The sequence below is a fragment of the Coregonus lavaretus genome (assembly GCF_964263955.1).
Source record: "Coregonus lavaretus genome assembly, contig: HAP1_SCAFFOLD_891, whole genome shotgun sequence".
Lineage (NCBI taxonomy): Eukaryota > Metazoa > Chordata > Actinopteri > Salmoniformes > Salmonidae > Coregonus > Coregonus lavaretus.
In genome coordinates, this window is record NW_028165241.1 from 166421 (window position 1) to 188402 (window position 21982).

At 44.8% G+C, this 21982-nt stretch overlaps 1 protein-coding gene and 1 long non-coding RNA gene across 3 annotated transcripts; both read right to left on the bottom strand.

Moving 5' to 3' along the window:
- Positions 1 to 1738: 1738 nt before the first annotated feature.
- On the bottom strand, positions 1739 to 8564 carry LOC311116084 (NACHT, LRR and PYD domains-containing protein 1 homolog). Its single transcript, XM_084191215.1, has 7 exons — positions 8356 to 8564; positions 7909 to 8168; positions 7165 to 7299; positions 6901 to 7033; positions 6769 to 6798; positions 5107 to 5389; positions 1739 to 4507 (listed from the first exon to the last, which is right to left on the bottom strand). The coding sequence occupies exons 1-7, from the start codon at positions 8444 to 8446 to the stop codon at positions 4501 to 4503; spliced, it is 939 nt and encodes a 312-aa protein (XP_084047341.1). The 5' UTR covers positions 8447 to 8564; the 3' UTR covers positions 1739 to 4500.
- Positions 8565 to 8701: 137 nt separating this feature from the next.
- On the bottom strand, positions 8702 to 11318 carry LOC311116086. 2 transcript variants are annotated; one of them, XR_014611364.1, is made up of 4 exons: positions 11078 to 11318; positions 10314 to 10357; positions 9664 to 9701; positions 8702 to 8767 (listed from the first exon to the last, which is right to left on the bottom strand). It is a non-coding gene; the product is annotated as an uncharacterized lncRNA (long non-coding RNA). The 2 variants fall into 2 exon arrangements; XR_014611365.1 differs by lacking the exon at positions 11078 to 11318 and having other exon boundaries at positions 10314 to 10386.
- Between the last annotated feature and the right edge of the window lie 10664 nt (positions 11319 to 21982).

Here is a 21982-nt window from a genome sequence, read left to right on the forward strand (position 1 = left end):
AATGAAATAACAACAAAAGCTAAGAAAAAACTTTTCCTAGACTGAAATAGAGGTGCTAGTGTCAGATATTTAATACAACCAAAAGGTTCTGCTGAATGAACAAGTCGTGCTTTCCACCTGGCCACCACATTCAGTAGCGTCTTTTGCACCTAACATCACCTATCACCTGCTCATTAAGAGTAGAAGCCTTCTCTGTTCACATAGCCTAGTTGAACTCGTTTTGGGATGGTTCTTTTATGGCGATGTGGGGGCCGTCTATTTCTCCGTTCGTATTTGGGAACCCATTGATGGCAAAGAAACCCCTCTTAACCTGTTGCGCGATGGTGGGAATTGTATGTTACAGTACGTTTAGCTGATGATTGCATCCAAAACATTGGCTCATCGAGGGATGTGAGATGCCGCTGGCCGATCGGAAAGCTCCGGCTGAAAAGTGCCCTGTTGCCAAAAACCCGAGGATGGATAACACTTTGACGTGCACCCGAATGGTATGGGTTTGCCTTTCTAAAGTAGGTCTTAAATCCTCTCAAAGATCCTATAAGATTGGTTTTGGGAAACGATATCTGATGAGCCAATCTGTACTTTCTGCTAAAAAAGTCCCACCTGTCTCTAAAAACGTGCTCTCTGTGAAATGCAGCGGTGCCAGATCTTCCAACAGAGCAGATCAGCCATCTCTCATTGGATTTCCATTATCTCAGTCTTTTATAGGATTTACACAATAGTTTCACTTTCACACGTACCTCTAATTTAACAAATGACTGTACTTTATATGGATTATTATCGTTACAAATGCACTGAAAAAATGTCATTATTACTCTCATAATTTCAACATACAGTATATTTTGGGGCGGCAGGTAGTGTCGTGGTCATGGGGCTGAACACTCTCAAGCTAACATTTACATGATCATTTTAATCATTTAGCAGACGCTCTTATCCAGAGCGACTTACAGTTAGTGAGTGCATACATTCTTTTTTTATTTTTCATACTGGCCCCCCGTGGGAATCGAATCCACAACCCTGGCGTTGCAAACGCCACGCTCTACCAACTGAGCTACATCCCTGCCGGCCATTCCCCAACAGACTCTTACCCTGCCCACACCACCCAACAGACTCTTACCCTGCCCCCACCACCCAACGGACTCTTACCCTGCCCCCACCACCCAACGGACTCTTACCCTGCCCCCACCACCCAACAGACTCTTACCCTGCCCCCACCACCCAACAGACTCTTACCCTGCCCCCACCACCACCCAACAGACTCTTACTCTGCCCCCACCACCACCCAACACACTCTTACCCTGCCCCCACCACCCAACAGACTCTTAACCTGCCCCCACCACCACCCAACAGACTCTTACCCTGCCCCCACCACCCAACAGACTCTTACCCTGCCCCCAACACCACCCAACAGACTCTTACCCTGCCTCCACCATCCAGTTGTAAATGTCTACATATTATTATCATCTTTATCTTGTCTCATTCACTTCTCTTGATTTGATTTGATTTATTTTGACCTGCGCTGTTGGAGCCCAGAGCACAAGATTTTGCGTCCCTCTCCATGTGACTAATAAACTCATCTAATCTAATTAACAATGGGATTTTAGAGTGTTTTCTAAAATTGATTATTATAATATTATTATTATTATTAATAGTAGCATCATAAATAATGTTATTTGTATTACTGCTGTTACCATGACAACTGTCTAGTAATCATTACTTTCAATGCTGTTAACAAATGTCAGTGCTATAATATTATTTGTGCTATAAAGGCGGTTGACTTTATTGCTTTTTTCCATATTGTTAAACAACATTCTAAGTCACAATACATTCCTTTTAATAAACATGTACAACATGTATTTGACAGGGATACTGCACATCAATCAACATTTCTGTAAATGTGCCAGATTTAGCTGTAGTCCCTGGGCAGGTAGATACACATAGAAAAATACAACGTTATAAAACATTTAGTAAAACATTGTGTATAGATGGGGGCTGATTGGTCCTTCAGCCACTCTCAAGTCATTGGTAAAGGGGTGAGAGGTTGAACAGCTCCTTATATGTCCTTCAGCCACTCTCAAGTCATTGGTAAAGGGGAGAGAGGTTGAACAGCTCCTTATATGTCCTTCAGCCACTCTCAAGTCATTGGTAAAGGGGTGAGAGGTTGAACAGCTCCTTATGTCTGTCAATGGTCAATGTGCTCTCACTGAGAAAACTGCTGATAGACTGAGCTGGTTGTGTTGATATCCAGCCCCTCTCATTAACCTCTATCAGGCCAACACTGTACAATATATTCATAAAATACATTTCTGTGGTTTTAAGTTGAATGCCAAATTCTCAGAGCCATTTTCCCGGACACATTCACAGTGAGTATGCAAATACAGTAAGTAAATTCCAATAACATCACAATACATGTTTACAATGCGTATACAATACATGTTTACAATGCGTATACAATGAAATTTAAAATCTAAAGTTTAAAATACACAGACATCAGGTAGGTAGGTGTGTTGGTGTGAGAGAGACAGAGTTGTATCAACATGTTCTGCTAGATAGGGGTCCAGCTAGGTACCTAGTGGAGGACTAACTGACCCTCCTGCTAGATTGGGGTCCAGCTAGGTACCTAGTGGAGGACTAACTGATCCTCCTGCTAGATAGGGGTCCAGCTAGGTACCTAGTGGAGGACTAACTGACCCTCCTGCTAGATAGGGGTCCAGCTAGGTACCTAGTGGAGGACTAACTGACCCTCCTGCTAGATAGGGGTCCAGCTAGGTACCTAGTGGAGGACTAACTGACCCTCCTGCTAGATAGGGGTCCAGCTAGGTACCTAGTGGAGGACTAACTGACCCTCCTGCTAGATAGAGGTCCAGCTAGGTACCTAGTGGAGGACTAACTGACCCTCCTGCTAGATAGGGGTCCAGCTAGGTACCTAGTGGAGGACTAACTGACCCTCCTGCTAGATAGGGGTCCAGCTAGGTACCTAGTGGAGGACTAACTGACCCTCCTGCTAGATAGGGGTCCAGCTAGGTACCTAGTGGAGGACTAACTGACCCTCCTGCTAGATAGGGGTCCAGCTAGGTACCTAGTGGAGGACTAACTGACCCTCCTGCTAGATAGGGGTCCAGCTAGGTACCTAGTGGAGGACTAACTGACCCTCCTGCTAGATAGGGGTCCAGCTAGGTACCTAGTGAAGGACTAACTGACCCTCCTGCTAGATAGGGGTCCAGCTAGGTACCTAGTGGAGGACTAACTGACCCTCCTGCTAGATAGGGGTCCAGCTAGGTACCTAGTGAAGGACTAACTGATCCTCCTGCTAGAAGATCCACACCTCCAGGAGGCTGCAGAAGGAGAGAGGCTGTGTGGCTGGACCTTTAGTTAGTTTATTGCTATTATAGTGGTCATGTTTGGTTGACATTTTCTGTACATTTTTAGGAGCCTGAATTAAAGCAACAGACACCAAGACCATGTTGAACCACCCTGCCTGTCTATTCTGCCTGGTCTCCCCACACCCAGGGGTTGGCTACAACTTTAGATCTGAAGCTGTGTACAAAGACAGAGAGTCCATCTTCCCAAGAAGGTTTATCATCCTGGAACATGACTCAGTTCCTTTTCTCAACACCATGTCGATGATGTCACGTGCCTTCTCTGCCCTCTCAGGTATCCCCTTTAGTGAGGCCATTTCCTCCCTTCCTTCCTTCAGACAGAGTGAGTTGCAATCCCATAAAGGATCTAAGGAAGGTCAAGATGTCAACGTGGTGGTGTGTCTTTGTCTAGCCAGCTTCATGCTGTAGCACTGGCTTGACGAGGTGAAGAAGTGTCTTTGTCTAGCCAGCTTCATTCCGTAGCACTGGCTTCACGAGGTGAAGAAGTGTCTTTGTCTAGCCAGCTTCATGCTGTAGCACTGGCTTGACGAGGTGAAGAAGTGTCTTTGTCTAGCCAGCTTCATTCCGTAGCACTGGCTTCACGAGGTGAAGAAGTGTCTTTGTCTAGCCAGCTTCATGCTGTAGCACTGGCTTGACGAGGTGAAGAAGTGTCTTTGTCTAGCCAGCTTCATGCTGTAGCACTGGGTTGACGAGGTGAAGAAGTGTCTTTGTCTAGCCAGCTTCATGCTGTAGCACTGGCTTGACGAGGTGAAGAAGTGTCTTTGACTAGCCAGCTTCATGCTGTAGCACTGGCTTGACGAGGTGAAGATGTGTCTTTGTCTAGCCAGCTTCATGCTGTAGCACTGGCTTGACGAGGTGAAGAAGTGTCTTTGACTAGCCAGCTTCATGCTGTAGCACTGGCTTGACGAGGTGAAGAAGTGTCTTTGACTAGCCAGCTTCATGCTGTAGCACTGGCTTGACGAGGTGAAGAAGTGTCTTTGTCTAGCCAGCTTCATGCTGTAGCACTGGCTTGACGAGGTGAAGAAGTGTCTTTGACTAGCCAGCTTCATGCTGTAGCATATTCAGATTAGGTGAAGAAGTGTCTTAGTCCACAGACTAGGAGACAGGCCTCAGCGTCTTCAGATTAGGTTCTATAAGAAAGAGGATGGAGGAGAAGGGAAGAGAGAGATCAGAAAGTATGGAGGAGAAGGGAAGAGAGAGATCAGAAAGTATGGAGGAGAAGGGAAGAGAGAGATCAGAAAGTATGGAGGAGAAGGGAAGAGAGAGGTCAGAAAGTATGGAGGAGAAGGGAAGAGAGAGATCAGAAAGTACGGAGGAGAAGGGAAGAGAGAGATCAGAAAGTATGGAGGAGAAGGGAAGAGAGAGATCAGAAAGTATGGAGGAGAAGGGAAGAGAGAGATCAGAAAGTATGGAGGAGAAGGGAAGAGAGAGTTCAGAAAGTATGGAGGATAAGGGAAGAGAGAGATCAGAAAGTATGGAGGAGAAGGGAAGAGAGAGATCAGAAAGTATGGAGGAGAAGGAGGAGTTCCACCTGAGATAATGATGTGATGATGGTCCTATGATGTAACTACAATAAGATAACAGTCATTTATTACAGACAGAAACACAAAAACATGCTTCCATTCTGGAAAAACAGTTCCTCTTTGATCTATGGTAGCTGTGTTTTTATTTGACCTATATTTTAATCATTACACATATTCAAGGGAGGGAGCAATGAAAACTGTCTTACCTAGATTCACTCAAGTCCTTAACAAGATGGTTTTCATGTTCAACGAGAGCTTTGAGACAAGCTCCCGTCACTTCTGGTCCTTTGGGGATGACTGCTTTCAGTAGTTTTCTCATTCGGTCCTGTTCAGTTGTTTCAGCTGTTATTCTGGAGTGCTCTTCTTCACCAATCATGTTCTTTGACCACAGATCATCTGCTATTGGCATTGAGTTTTTGGTTCGCTGAATTAGTTTAGCCCAGTGTTTCTTCAGAAACTCCTCAGCAGGAATGTCAGGGACTGTTAATGCTGAAGGGGGGGTCAATTAAATTAATATGGCTTTAGGGTTAACAGCAGCTGTTTCTACATCTTCCAGTCTCTCCAGTTATCATTCCTCTGATAGTCATTTATTGTATAGAGCTGACTCCAGGGTTGTGGTCAATTCCAATTAAAGTCAGTCAATTTAAAATAACAAATTGAAATAACACATTTTTCCTATTAGGTTTATTGAGAAGTCATTGAAAATAGATGCCCTTATTAATGTTTTATCAACAATCTACTCAGAATCCTCTAATGTCAAAGTGGGCCTGTCCCCCATACATTTAACATCTGGAAGGTCCCTCAGTCAAGTATTGCATTTCAAGCACAGATTCAACTATATACAAAGACCAGGGATCTTTTTGAAAGCCTCATAAAGAAGGACAGTGATTGGTAGATGGGTAACAGTATCAAATCAGACATTTATTATCTCTTTAAGAATGGTCAAGTTAATAATTATCCTGTGGGTGATGTATTAAACCACCCAGACACAGCTAAGCACAGACTAAATCCCAGAGGAAAACTTGCTTCAGTCTACTTTTCACCAGACACTGGGAGAGGAATTCACCTTTCAGCAGGACAATAACCTACAACACAAGGCCACATCTACACTGGAGTTGCTTACCAAGAAGACAGTGAATGTTCCTGAGTGGCCAAGTTACCATTTTGACTTAAATCTATGGCAAGATTATTATGAAAAGAATAATGGGCTAATATTGTACAATCCAGGTGTGGAAAGCTCTTAGAGACTTAGACAAGAAGACTCCCAGCTGTAATGGCTGCCAAGGTGTTTCTAACATGTATTGACTCAGGGAGCTATTTCATTTCTATCAATCTAAATATATATATATATATATATATATAAATATTCTTCCACTTTGACATTAGAGTATTTTGTGTAGATTGTTGACATTAAATGACAATTAAATCCCTTTTAATCCCGCTTTGTAACACAATAAAATGTGATGCAGATACTTTTGCAAGGCACTGGGTTTCTGTCTGAATGTTCCGTAGCATTACACACCACTGAACATGACTCATGAAGGTCTTCATCACCCCACTGAACATGACTCATGAAGACCTTCATCACCCCACTGAACATGACTCATGAAGACCTTCATCACCCCACTGAACATGACTCATGAAGACCTTCATCACCCCACTGAACATGACTCATGAAGACCTTCATCACCCCACTGAACATGACTCATGAAGACCTTCATCACCCCAATGAACATGACTCATGAAGGTCTTCATCACCCCACTGAACATGACTCATGAAGACTTTCATCAGTGTCCTTCATCACAACTTGAAGAGACGTTCGCTCTATAACCCGTTTTATAAACCTCGTCCACAAAAACAAACGTACCTATTGGATGAGAGTCTTTGCTGTATTCATCTAAAAGACAAACAAGAGAAAACATCATAAAAACATTTTAATAGCATCTGGAAGAAAAGGACATTTATGATTGACATAGTGTTCATGTATAGTATTTCTTACCTTTTGATACCACTGATTTCCATACTGTCCTCTCATCATCCCCGATTAACTCCATCTCAATGTCAACCCCTGTGTTTCTCATAATCATCTTACAACAGCTTGGTGTGGTGTCTGCAGGTAACAGCTGAATCTTCTGTAGAAGGTCATATGGTGCAACGATTGAGACAACAGACAGAGAAAGAGAGAGAGAAAGAAATAGAATGATATTCCAGTTATTAATATATAATATGACAGATTCATGTCCTCAGCCTGCTAAAACTGCACCTCTGGATTGATGGAAGTGGAATGGGGATTCTTGACTGCAAACCAACTGTTCAGCTTTAAGGACCCCTTTGGACTTGACAGGACCAATTCTGAATATCCTTGGGACACCTGATTCTTCTCCCGGTCCCGAACAGCCTACAAAATGAGCAGTGTAGTAGTCAGTCTGAACAATGTAGTCTAATAATTCACACAACATGCAGCTCACTGAGCAATCCTTTTTTGTCAACATCAAAAAAATGTGTACACTATTTTTTATTTATTTTACCCTTATTTTACCAGGTAATTGACTGAGAAGAGAGTCTATTTTACAGCAACGACATCGGGAAGTGTTACAGGGGAAAGGGGATGAATGAGCCAATTGGAAGTTGGGGATGATTAGGTGGCCGTGATGGTATGAGGGCCAGATAGTGAATTTAGCCAGGACACCGGGGTTAACAGCCCTACTCTTATGATAAGTGCCATGGGATCTTTAGTGACCACAGAGAGTCAGGAAACATGTTTAACGTCCCATGCGAAAGACAGCACCTTACACGGGGCAATGTCCCCTTCACTGCCCCGGGGCATTGGGTTCTCCTTCGAACAGAGAGAAGAGTGCCGTCTACTGGCTCTTCAAATGAATGAGACAGAAATAGATTTCTCACAGAGCTGCATGTTGTCTTTGTAATCTATAGATTTTCAACAAACTATCAGCTTTCATTTAGTAAGTTTCAACATACTGTTGTCACTTCAATGATGGTGCCTCACCTCTTTCTGACTGGAGTTTCTGAGGAGCATGTACAGCCGTGAAATTACTGTTGCCTTTTTTACTGCCATATAGAGGACCACGTCACAGTGGACAGCTACGTTCCAAAAAAAGATATAGCTCAGTATAACAGCGATAGCTGAGAACTTGGGATGGAGAATCTTAGCATGGAATCTGGTGACCTCATGCACTTCCTCAACAGACACTCCATGTTCCTCTACATGAAGAATCTTCATCTCATTCCTCAGGGAAGGTTTGGTCCCTGAACAACACAATAAAAAGGAGACAGAAAGACAAATATTGTATTATTCATCCAACTAAAACACAAAGAATATGCAGTATCAGATCACAGTAAACTCAAACTCTCAGAATATTCATTTATTCATTCAGGAAGTGAAACTCAGTTACATGGAAATGTCTATCTGAATACTATGTCTATATGGTTTTACCTAAACAGACAAAGTGTGGCAGATGAACTTCCTCCAGTTCACCTAACTCCATAGTGATGTCCAGCAATGGACCACCTTGTCCGTACTGCATGTCTTTCAGAAGTTGACTGTAGGGTTCCCAGTTCCTGAAGTGATACTTCAGAATGACATCTCTGTCACACACCCAGCGGAGCCCAGACACTGTGCACTCATAACGCCCTTTGGGTGTCCTGTGACTGAGGGCAACAACAAGATATGGTAGAGAGGGTCAATCGTCAAATGGAGAGGTTGGATTAGAAGCCTATTCCCAAAGGTAATGGGGAAATACACTAGCAAGTGGCATTTAATGTTAAAAGTAGTTATTTTACCTGAACATTGTCACTTCCTGGACAGTGGAAGTCAAGGGTTCAATCGGAAGCCAGTGTGTGGAGTCCTGAACAAGGACAAGCATGTCAGTTATACATATGGGGCCAGTTTCCTGGACACAGATTGAGTCTAGTGCTGGACTTAAAGCATGATCAATGGAAGTTTCAATAGAAAGTTATTTAAGGTCCAAGACTAGGCTTAATCTTTGTCCGGGAAACTGGCCCATTAAATGAACAAAGTAATTTATCTAATGTATTTATTCAATGTTACATGGAATGCTGGTGATTGATCCAATTAAACTGTCTAATGACAAAATATGACAGCAGTTAAAATCCTGCATTCCTACAAGCAGAACACAGGACTGTCTAGATCCCAGTATGAATGGTTGGTCAGTACACACCTGGCTTTCAGACTGTGTTTATATTACTAAAGCAGAACACAGGACTGTCTATATCCCAGTATGAATGGTTGGTCAGTACACACCTGGCTTTCAGACTGTGTTTATATTACTAAAGCAGAACACAGGACTGTCTATATCCCAGTATGAATGGTTGGTCAGTACACACCTGGCTTTCAGACTGTGTTTATATTACTAAAGCAGAACACAGGACTGTCTATATCCCAGTATGAATGGTTGGTCAGTACACACCTGGCTTTCAGACTGTGTTTATATTACTAAAGCAGAACACAGGACTGTCTATATCCCAGTATGAATGGTTGGTCAGTACACACCTGGCTTTCAGACTGTGTTTATATTACTAAAGCAGAACACAGGACTGTCTATATCCCAGTATGAATGGTTGGTCAGTACACACCTGGCTTTCAGACTGTGTTTATATTACTAAAGCAGAACACAGGACTGTCTATATCCCAGTATGAATGGTTGGTCAGTACACACCTGGCTTTCAGACTGTGCCTGACTCCTGAAGGTATGTAAAAGTGAGAATTTACATTATGACTTACCTCAACATGGTCACAAGTCTTACAGCTCTGAGGAATCCCTGAAGTCAAAAGTAGTTGTTATTTAAAACGGATAATCTCATGTAATAATGAATTAATAAATATTAAACAGACTTGTAATAAAAATGAATGTAAGTGAGCAACAGTCTCAGAATGTACACTCATTATCATACAATAATCTGACATTAGTGTTATATTAATGAATGTTTGTGGAAGCAGGAAACAACATGGTTCTGGTCCATGTTTTGGAGATGTTGGGGACCTGATTTCTGGTAGATCCCAGGATGAGAGCTTAAAGGTAGAGTCAGCTAAATGATGTTGTACGAGCAGCACCGCAGATATTGTGATGAGCAAGATGCCTGACTTCTCTCTCACACAGTATCTGCCCAGGTGCACGGGTTCTCTTCACTCTTACAGCGTGGTAGCCACGGGACCAAAACAGAGGAGTTTAGCATCGCGCTCCAACGCCCTTAGTTGTTGTAGAAATTGACCCACTATGATGTTTACTTTGTGCATCTACATCATATTGCTGACTCTACCTTTAAGTTTGTTTTGACCAAATAGATCATGATTGTGTTCCTTGCCTGGGACTCAAGTATAATGAACGCTTTAAAAGTATTTTGATTTAAAAACAGTTATCAGTTAACACTCACATTTCTCAGGTCCAGGCTTGATACAACACTCTCCACCATGGTCTCTGGTGTTGGGAAAGCAGATGGATAGACTGTGATTAAACTAAATACAACTTATAAAGGCTTTATATAGCATTCATACAGTCTTCATAAGCAATACAAAGGGTGTATAAAGGGTGACAGAACACTATGTGCATTGCCAAATGTGACATAACACTATGTCAACTTCCATGAAGTCAATACTGATTGTGACATTGCTTATCTTGATGAAAGACCCTAGAGACGTGATGTCACCCGGTATCATGAGTTACTGTCTGTAGGTCCAACAGAACACATTAAAACACACCACTACTACTAATCTAAATGTCTGTAGGTCCAACAGAACACATTAAAACACACCACTACTACTAATCTAACTGTCTGTAGGTCCAACAGAACACATTAAAAACACACCACTACTACTAATCTAACTGTCTGTAGGTCCAACAGAACACATTAAAACACACCACTACTACTAATCTAACTGTCTGTAGGTCCAACAGAACACATTAAAACAAACCACTACTACTAATCTAACTGTCTGTAGGTCCAACAGAACACATTAAAACACACCACCACTACTAATCTAACTGTCTGTAGGTCCAACAGAACACATTAAAACACATCACCACTACTAATCTAACTGTCTGTAGGTCCAACAGAACACACTAAAACACACCACTACTAATCTAATTGCAGGAATGATTCCAGAGGAAAACACATGATGAAACATTGCTATGACTCACCTTTGAATGTGTTGGTCATCTATCTGACACAGGGTCACTGAGGAGGAGGAGGAAAAACCCCAAAACCCAAACCCAGGATAGAGGGGTTCAGTGAATGTGGTGTGTTCTGTGTAAAGGTGTGTCAGTGTACCAGAGGAGGACACACTATAGAAGGACAAAGTACCAGCTGGCCAGTCCAGATACACTCCAACTCTGTTAGAAACAGGACCAAGGATGGATCTGTTGACTCCAGGATGGTAAAAGTCATATTCAAAGCATAATAAACCCCAGGACTTCCTATTGGTTCCAATCCTACTGTCATCCTCCTCTCCCTTCCTCTTCATTCCTTTGGACACCACACCAATGACAGCCAGGTCACCATCATTCTCCACCTCCCAGTAATAACGAGATCCAGATAAGCCTTCTCTGCAGAGAACTTGGGGAAGATGGTAAAATCTGTCTGGATGGTATTCATAATGCTGCTTCTCCTCCACTGTATTTGGGTCCAGGGTGAGATGACAGGCATCTGTAGACAAAAGGAGAGTTTAATCAAACCACATCTTCATATAAAATGTTGTTTTGTAGGTAGAAAACAAGTATTGATTAGTTACTATGTTACTGTAGTTCTGAATATGCAGTTAATTAGGATTGAAGAGAAGAGACTTACATTTCCTCAGCCCTGGTTTCAGCCTGAACTCTCCACCATGATCCACACTGTAGGAGAAACAGGTTATTGACTGACAAAGACCTAATAAAGCAGTCAACATTTAAACCATATTGTTGTGTTCTGGTGCACTATCCAAGTTCATTACTAGAGACATACAGGTATTCTGTCCTACCTACTGCATACAGAACAGAGTACAATTCATTACTAGAGACATACAGGTATTCTATCCTACCTACTGCATTCAGAACAGAGTACAATTCATTACTAGAGACATACAGGTATTATATCCTACCTACTGCATTCAGAACAGAGTACAATTCATTACTAGAGACATACAGGTATTCTATCCTACCTACTGCATACAGAACAGAGTACAATTCCAACAGGATATCAGAGATGCAGAAGAAGAGTATTCATGTGGTGATGATGTATGCTGTGTTGGAGTGCTAAGCCTGCTGGGTAAACATCCCCTGTATTCTACCATCATGTCCTCATGTTACTGAACCTACTACACTACATAGGACACAACCACTGCTCACACTATTAGGACATCTATTCTGACTTACTTCAGCTTCATCAGTTTATCTGTGGGATCCACCAGAGCAGCTGAAAGCAGTCCCCCTGCAGAGTCTCCTGGGTGATTGTAGCTCAGGTCCAGCTCTTTCAGGTGGGAGGGGTTTGACCTCAGAGCTGAAGACAGAGCAGCACAGCCCTCCTCTGTGACCAGACAGCCAGACAGCCTACAGAGAGACACAACAGCTGTCTAGGTTGGTGGACTGGTGTCAATCATCTTGTAGGACACCCATACATTTGTCCATGACACAAACATTTTAAAGAAACATCAGATGTTCCGAGTATTTGTTTTACTAAGCTCAGTACCGACCTGACTGAAACAGCTGTACATACCCCAGTGTGTGTAGTTTACAGTCTGGATCCTCCAGTCCAGCAGAGGGCAGTGTAACTCAGCTCAGTACCGACCTGACTGAAACAGCTGTACATACCCCAGTGTGTGTAGTTTACAGTCTGGATCCTCCAGTCCAGCAGAGGGCAGTGTAAATCAGCTCAGTACCGACCTGACTGAAACAGCTGTACTTACCCCAGTGTGTGTAGTTTACAGTCTGGATCCTCCAGTCCAGCAGACAGCAGTGTAACTCCTGAGTCCTGCAGGTCATTGTCTCTCAGCTCCAGTTGTTTCAGTTGTGAGTTGGGTGAACTCAGGACTGAGGCCAGATCTGAACAGCAACCCTCTGTCAGACCACACTGATCTAGACTAGAGGGCAGAAGAGCACATGATTAACAAATGTTTAAAACATCCATAAATAACTCATACTGAAGAAAGTTAACTCAAACTAGTGTCTATATGTTGCAGAGTGAACGGGTTAGTCAATTGGCATGATGACTGAGTTGTCAACAACTACAGACCAGTTGTCAACAACTACAGACCAGTATCCCTTCTTTCTTTTCTTTCCAAAACTATTGAGCGTGCCGTCTTTAGCCAACTCTCTTGCTATCTCTCTCAGAATGACCTTCTTGATCCAAACCAGTCAGGTTTCAGGACTGGTCATTCAACTGAGACTGCTCTTCTCTGTGTCACGGAGGCTCTCCGCACTGCTAAAGCTAACTCTCTCTCCTCTGCTCTTGGCCTTCTAGACCTGTCTGCTGCCTTTGATACTGTGAACCATCAGATCCTCCTCTCCACCCTCTCCGAGCTGGGCATCTCCGGCGCGGCTCACTCCTGGATTGCGTCCTACCTGACCGGTCGCTCCTACCAAGTGGCGTGGCGAGAAGCTGTCTCCGCACCACGTGCTCTCACCACTGGTGTCCCCCAGGGCTCAGTTCTAGGCCCTCTCCTTTTCTCCCTATACACCAAGTCACTTGGCTCTGTCATATCCTCACATGGCCTCTCCTATCATTACTACGCTGACGATACACAACTAATCTTCTCCTTTCCCCCTTCTGATAACCAGGTGGCGAATCGCATCTCTGCATGTCTGGCCGACATATCAGTATGGATGACGGATCACCACCTCAAGCTGAACCCTGGCAAGACGGAGCTGCATTTCCTCCCGGGGAAGGACTGCCCGTTCCATGATCTCGCCATCACGGTTGACAACTCCGTTGTGTCCTCCTCCCAGAGTGCGAAGAGCCTTGGCGTGACCCTGGACAACACCCTGTCGTTCTCCGCTAACATCAAGGCGGTGACCCGATCCTGCAGGTTCATGCTCTACAACATTCGGAGAGTACGACCCTGCCTTACACAGGAAGCGGCACAGGTCCTAATCCAGGCACTTGTCATCTCCTGTCTGGATTACTGCAACTCGCTGTTGGCTGGGCTCCCTGCCTGTGCCATTAAACCCCTACAACTCATCCAGAATGCCGCAGCCCGTCTGGTGTTCAACCTTCCCAAGTTCTCTCACGTCACCCCCCTCCTCCGCACACTCCACTGGCTTCCAGTTGAAGCTCGCATCCGTTACAAGACCATGGTGCTTGCCTATGGAGCAGTGAGGGGAACGGCACCTCCGTACCTTCAGGTTCTGATCAGTCCCTACACCCAAACGAGGGCATTGCGTTCATCCACCTCTGGCCTGCTGGCTCCCCTTCCTCTGCGGAAGCATAGTTCCCGCTCAGCCCAGTCAAAACTGTTCGCTGCTCTGGCACCCCAATGGTGGAACAAGCTCCCTCACGACGCCAGGACAGCGGAGTCACTCACCACCTTCCGGAGACATTTGAAACCCCACCTCTTTAAGGAATACCTGGGATAGGATGAAGTAATCCTTCTACCCCTCCCAAAAAAAAAAATATATATATATATATATATATATTGTAAAGTGGTTAACCCACTGGCTATAGGGTGAATGCACCAATTTGTAAGTCGCTCTGGATAAGAGCGTCTGCTAAATGACGTAAATGTGCCCTTGAGCAAGGCACTTAACCCTAATTGCTCCTGTAAGTCGCTCTGGATAAGAGCGTCTGCTAAATGACTAAAAATGTAAAAATATAGAAAGTTGCTAAATGACTTAAATGTAAATGTAAATGACTGCATGAATGTCCACCAGAGCTGTTGCCAGATAATTTTATGTTAATTTCTCTACCATAAACCACCTCCAACATCGTTTTAGAGAATTTGGCAGTACATCCAACCGGCCTCACAACTGCAGACCACATGTAACCACGCCAGCCCAGGACCTCCACATCCGGCTTCTTCACCTGCAGGATGGTCTGAGACAAGCCACCAGGACAGCTGATTTAACTGTGGGTTTTCACAACCGAAAAATTTCTGCACAAATAGTCAGAAACCTTCTCAGGGAAGCTCATCTGCGTGCTCGTCATCCTCACCAGGGTCTTGACCTGACTGCAGTTTGGCGTCGTAACCAACTTCTGTGGGCAAATGCTCACCTTCGATGGCCACTGGCACACTGGAGACATGTGCTCTTCACGGATGAATCCCGGTTTCAACTGTACCAGGAAGATGGCAGAAAGCGTTTATGGCGTCGTGATTGCATTGTGTGGGCGAGCGGTTTGCTGAGGTCAACGTTGTGAACAGAGTGCCCCATGGTGGCGGTGGGGTTATGGTATGGGCAGGCATAAGCTACGGACAACGAACACAATCACATTTTATCGATGGCAATTTGAATGCACAGAGATACCGTGACGAGATCCTGAGGCCCATTGTCGTGCCATTCATCTGCCGCCATCACCTCATGTTTCAGCATGATAATGCACGGCCCCGTGTCGCAAGGATCTGTATACAATTCCTGGAAGCTGAAAATGTCCCAGTTCTTCCATGGACTGCATACTCACCAGACATGCATGTTTGGGATGCTCTGGATCGACGTGTACGACAGCGTCTTCCAGTTCCCGGCAGTTTCCAGCAACGTCGCACAGCCATTGAAGAGGAGTGGGACAACATTCCACAGGCCACAATCAACAGCCTGATCAACTCTGTGAAGGAGATGTGTCGCGCTGCATGAGGCAAATGGTGGTCACACCAGATACGGACTGGTTTTCTGATACACACCCATACTTATATTTTTTAAGGTATCTGTGACCAACAGATGCATATCTGAATTCCCATTTATGTGAAATCCATAGATTAGGGCCTAATGAATTTATTTCAATTGACTGATTTCCTCATATGAACGGTAACTCAGTAAAACCTTTCAAATTGTTGCATGTTGCATTTATATTCTTGTTCAGTATACAGTACATACATAATATATAAACACTCACAGTGGATACTGAAGATATTTAACTCACACTAGTGTCTGTATGTTGCAGAGTGGACTGGTTAGTCCAACACAGAGCAGCTCCACTCCTCTGTCTCCCAGGTCATTGTAGCTGAGGTCCAGTTCTCTCAGGGGGGAGTTTGGTGTCTGCAGAGCTGAAGCCAGAGTCTTACAGGATTTATATGTGAGTTTACAGCCAGACAGTCTGGAGAGAGGAGATATGTTGATACACTGTTAAATATGCAAAGCTTTAAGAATAATGAGATGCATTAAGACAATAACAGAAGGACACATGATTAACCAATGTTAAAAACATACAAACTCACTCAAGATATTTAACCTTAGTTTGATATACAGTGGGGGAAAAAAGTATTTAGTCAGCCACCAATTGTGCAAGTTCTCCCACTTAAAAAGATGAGAGAGGCCTGTAATTTTCATCATAGGTACACGTCAACTATGACAGACAAAATGAGAAAAAGAAAATCCAGAAAATCACATTGTAGGATTTTTAATGAATTTATTTGCAAATTATGGTGGAAAATAAGTATTTGGTCAATAACAAAAGTTTCTCAATACTTTGTTATATACCCTTTGTTGGCAATGACACAGGTCAAACGTTTTCTGTAAGTCTTCACAAGGTTTTCACACACTGTTGCTGGTATTTTGGCCCATTCCTCCATGCAGATCTCCTCTAGAGCAGTGATGTTTTGGGGCTGTCGCTGGGCAACACGGACTTTCAACTCCCTCCAAAGATTTTCTATGGGGTTGAGATCTGGAGACTGGCTAGGCCACTCCAGGACCTTGAAATGCTTCTTACGAAGCCACTCCTTCGTTGCCCGGGCGGTGTGTTTGGGATCATGGTCATGCTGAAAGACCCAGCCACGTTTCATCTTCAATGCTCTTGCTGATGGAAGGAGGTTTTCACTCAAAATCTCACGATACATGGCCCCATTCATTCTTTCCTTTACACGGATCAGTCGTCCTGGTCCCTTTGCAGAAAAACAGCCCCAAAGCATGATGTTTCCACCCCCATGCTTCAAAGTAGGTATGGTGTTCTTTGGATGCAACTCAGCATTCTTTGTCCTCCAAACACGACGAGTTTAGTTTTTACTAAAAAGTTCTATTTTGGTTTCATCTGACCATATGACATTCTCCCAATCCTCTTCTGGATCATCCAAATGCACTCTAGCAAACTTCAGACGGGCCTGGACATGTACTGGCTTAAGCAGGGGGACACGTCTGGCACTGCAGGATATGAGTCCCTGGCGGCGTAGTGTGTTACTGATGGTAGGCTTTGTTACTTTGGTCCCAGCTCTCTGCAGGTCATTCACTAGGTCCCCCCGTGTGGTTCTGGGATTTTTGCTCACCGTTCTTGTGATCATTTTGACCCCACGGGGTGAGATCTTGCGTGGAGCCCCAGATCGAGGGAGATTATCAGTGGTCTTGTATGTCTTCCATTTCCTAATAATTGCTCCCAGAGTTGATTTCTTCAAACCAAGCTGCTTACCTATTGCAGATTCAGTCTTCCCAGCCTGGTGCAGGTCTACAATTTTGTTTCTGGTGTCCTTTGACAGTTCTTTGGTCTTGGCCATCGTGGAGTTTGGAGTGTGACTGTTTGAGGTTGTGGACAGGTGTCTTTTATACTGATAACAAGTTCAAACAGGTGCCATTAATACAGGTAACGAGTGGAGGACAGAGGAGCCTCTTAAAGAAGAAGTTACAGGTCTGTGAGAGCCAGAAATCTTGCTTGTTTGTAGGTGACCAAATACTTATTTTCCACCATAATTTGCAAATAAATTCATTAAAAATCCTACAATGTGATTTTCTTTCCTCAATTTGTCTGTCATAGTTGACGTGTACCTATGATGAAAATTACAGGCCTCTCTCATCTTTTTAAGTGGGAGAACTTGCACAATTGGTGGCTGACTAAATACTTTTTTCCCCCACTGTATTTATCAAATTTTATGTATGTTTCTGCATTACATTTACGTCATTTAGCAGACGCTCTTATCCAGAGCGACTTACAAATTGGTGCATTCACCCTATAGCCAGTGGGTTAACCACTTTACAATATATATATATATATATATTTTTTTGGGAGGGGTAGAAGGATTACTTTATCCTATCCCAGGTATTCCTTAAAGAGGTGGGGTTTCAGATGTCTCCGGAAGGTGGTGAGTGACTCCGCTGTCCTGGCGTCGTGAGGGAGCTTGTTCCACCATTGGGGTGCCAGAGCAGCGAACAGTTTTGACTGGGCTGAGCGGGAACTATGCTTCCGCAGAGGAAGGGGAGCCAGCAGGCCAGAGGTGGATGAACGCAATGCCCTCGTTTGGGTGTAGGGACTGATCAGAGCCTGAAGGTACGGAGGTACCGTTCCCCTCACAGCTCCATAGGCAAGCACCATGGACTTGTAACAGATGCGAGCTTCAACTGGAAGCCAGTGGAGTGTGCGGAGGAGCGGGGTGACGTGAGAGAACTTGGGAAGGTTGAACACCAGACGGGCTGCGGCATTCTGGATGAGTTGTAGGGGTTTAATGGCACAGGCAGGGAGCCCAGCCAACAGCGAGTTGCAGTAATCCAGACGGGAGATGACAAGTGCCTGGATTAGGACCTGTGCCGCTTCCTGTGTAAGGCAGGGTCGTACTCTCTGAATGTTGTAGAGCATGAACCTGCAGGATCGGGTCACCGCCTTGATGTTAGCGGAGAACGACAGGGTGTTGTCCAGGGTCACGCCAAGGCTCTTCGCACTCTGGGAGGAGGACACAACGGAGTTGTCAACCGTGATGGCGAGATCATGGAACGGGCAGTCCTTCCCCGGGAGGAAGAGCAGCTCCGTCTTGCCAAGGTTCAGCTTGAGGTGGTGATCCGTCATCCATACTGATAGGTCTGCCAGACATGCAGAGATGCGATTCGCCACCTGGTTATCAGAAGGGGGAAAGGAGAAGATTAGTTGTGTGTCGTCAGCGTAGCAATGATAGGAGAGGCCATGTGAGGATATGACAGAGCCAAGTGACTTGGTGTATAGCGAGAATAGGAGAGGGCCTAGAACTGAGCCCTGGGGGACACCAGTGGTGAGAGCACGTGGAGCGGAGACAGCTTCTCGCCACGCCACTTGGTAGGAGCGACCGGTCAGGTAGGACGCAATCCAAGAGTGAGCCGCGCCGGAGATGCCCAGCTCGGAGAGGGTGGAGAGGAGGATCTGATGGTTCACAGTATCAAAGGCAGCAGACAGGTCTAGAAGGACAAGAGCAGAGGAGAGAGAGTTAGCTTTAGCAGTGCGGAGAGCCTCCGTGACACAGAGAAGAGCAGTCTCAGTTGAATGACCAGTCTTGAAACCTGACTGGTTTGGATCAAGAAGGTCATTCTGAGAGAGATAGCAAGAGAGTTGGCTAAAGACGGCACGCTCAATAGTTTTGGAAAGAAAAGAAAGAAGGGATACTGGTCTGTAGTTGTTGACATCAGAGGGATCAAGTGTTGGTTTTTTGAGAAGGGGTGCAACTCTCGCTCTCTTGAAGACGGAAGGGACATAGCCAGCTGTCAAGGATGAGTTGATCAGCGAGGTGAGGTAGGGGAGAAGGTCACCGGAGATGGTCTGGAGAAGAGAGGAGGGGATGGGGTCAAGCGGGCAGGTTGATGGGCGGCCTGTAGTCACAAGTCGCAAGATTTTGTCTGGAGAGAGAGGGGAGAAAGAAGTCAAAGCATAGGGTAGGGCAGTGTGAGCAGGACCAGCAGTGTCATTAGACTTAACAAACGAGGATTGGATGTCGTCAACCTTCTTTTCAAAGTGGTTGACGAAGTCATCCACAGAGAGGGAGGAGGGGGGGGGGGGGGGGGATTCAGCAGGGAGGAGAATGTGGCAAAGAGCTTCCTAGGGTTAGAGGCAGATGCTTGGAATTTAGATTGGTAGAAAGTGGCCTTAGCAGCAGAAACAGATGAAGAAAATCTAGAGAGGAGGGAGTGAAAAGATGCCAGGTCCACAGGGAGTCTAGTTTTCTTCCATTTCCGCTCAGCTGCCCGGAGCTCTGTTCTGTGAGCTCGCAATGAGTCATCAAGCCACGGAGCTGGAGGGGAGGACCGAGCCGGCCGGGAGGATAGGGGACACAGAGAGTCAAAGGATGCAGAAAGGGAGGAGAGGAGGGTTGAGGAGGCAGAATCAGGAGATTGGAGGGAGAAGGATTTAGCAGAGGGAAGAGATGATAGGATGGAAGAGGAGAGAGTAGTGGGAGAGAGAGAGCGAAGGTTGCGGCGGCGCATTACCATCTGTGTAGGGGCAGAGTGAGTAGTGTTGGAGGAGAGCGAGAGAGAAAAGGATACAAAGTAGTGGTCGGAGACATGGAGGGGAGTTGCATTGAGATTAGTAGAAGAGCAGCATCTAGTAAAGATGAGGTCAAGCGTATTGCCTGCCTTGTGAGTAGGGGGGGACGGTGAGAGGGTGAGGTCAAAAGAGGAGAGGAGTGGAAAGAAGGAGGCAGAGAGAAATGAGTCAAATGTAGACGTAGGGAGGTTGAAATCCCCCAAAACTGTGAGGGGTGAGCCATCCTCAGGAAAGGAACGTATCAAGGCGTCAAGCTCATTGATGAACTCTCCAAGGGAACCTGGAGGGCATATTGACCAAGATGTTCAAATAATGTTAAAAACATACACATACATAATATATAAACACTCACAGTGGATACTGAAGATATTTAACTCACACTAGTGTCTGTATGTTGCAGAGTGCACTGGTTAGTCCTACACAGAGCAGCTCCACTCCTCTGTCTTCCAGGTCATTGTAGCTGAGGTTCAGTTCTCTCAGGGGGGAGTTTGGTGTCTGCAGAGCTGAGGCCAGAGTCTCACAGGATTTATATGTGAGTTTACAGCCAGACAGTCTGGAGAGAGGAGATATGTTGATACACTGTTAAATATGCAAAGCTTTAAGAATAATGAGATGCATTAAGATAATAACAGAAGGACACATGATTAACCAATGTTAAAAACATACTAACTCACTCAAGATATTTAACCTTAGTTTGATATACAGTGGGGAAAAAAGTATTTAGTCAGCCACCAATTGTGCAAGTTCTCCCACTTAAAAAGATGAGAGAGGCCTGTAATTTTCATCATAGGTACACGTCAACTATGACAGACAAAATGAGAAAAAGAAAATCCAGAAAATCACATTGTAGGATTTTTAATGAATTTATTTGCAAATTATGGTGGAAAATAAGTATTTGGTCAATAACAAAAGTGTCTCAATACTTTGTTATATACCCTTTGTTGGCAATGACACAGGTCAAACGTTTTCTGTAAGTCTTCACAAGGTTTTCACACACTGTTGCTGGTATTTTGGCCCATTCCTCCATGCAGATCTCCTCTAGAGCAGTGATGTTTTGGGGCTGTCGCTGGGCAACACGGACTTTCAACTCCCTCCAAAGATTTTCTATGGGGTTGAGATCTGGAGACTGGCTAGGCCACTCCAGGACCTTGAAATGCTTCTTACGAAGCCACTCCTTCGTTGCCCGAGCGGTTTGTTTGTGATCATTGTCAGGCTGAAAGACCCAGCCACGTTTCATCTTCAATGCCCTTGCTGATGGAAGGAGGTTTTCACTCAAAATCTCACGATACGATACATGGCCCCATTCATTCTTTCCTTTACACGGATCAGTCGTCCTGGTCCCTTTGCAGAAAAACAGCCCCAAAGCATGATGTTTCCACCCCCATGCTTCACAGTAGGTATGGTGTTTTTGGATGCAACTCAGCATTCTTTGTCCTCCAAACACGATGATTTGAGTTTTTACTAAAAAGTTCTATTTTGGTTTCATCTGACCATATGACATTCTCCCAATCCTCTTCTGGATCATCCAAATGCACTCTAGCAAACTTCAGACGGGCCTGGACATGTACTGGCTTAAGCAGGGGGACACGTCTGGCACTGCAGGATATGAGTCCCTGGCGGCGTAGTGTGTTACTGATGGTAGGCTTTGTTACTTTGGTCCCAGCTCTCTGCAGGTCATTCACTAGGTCCCCCCGTGTGGTTCTGGGATTTTTGCTCAC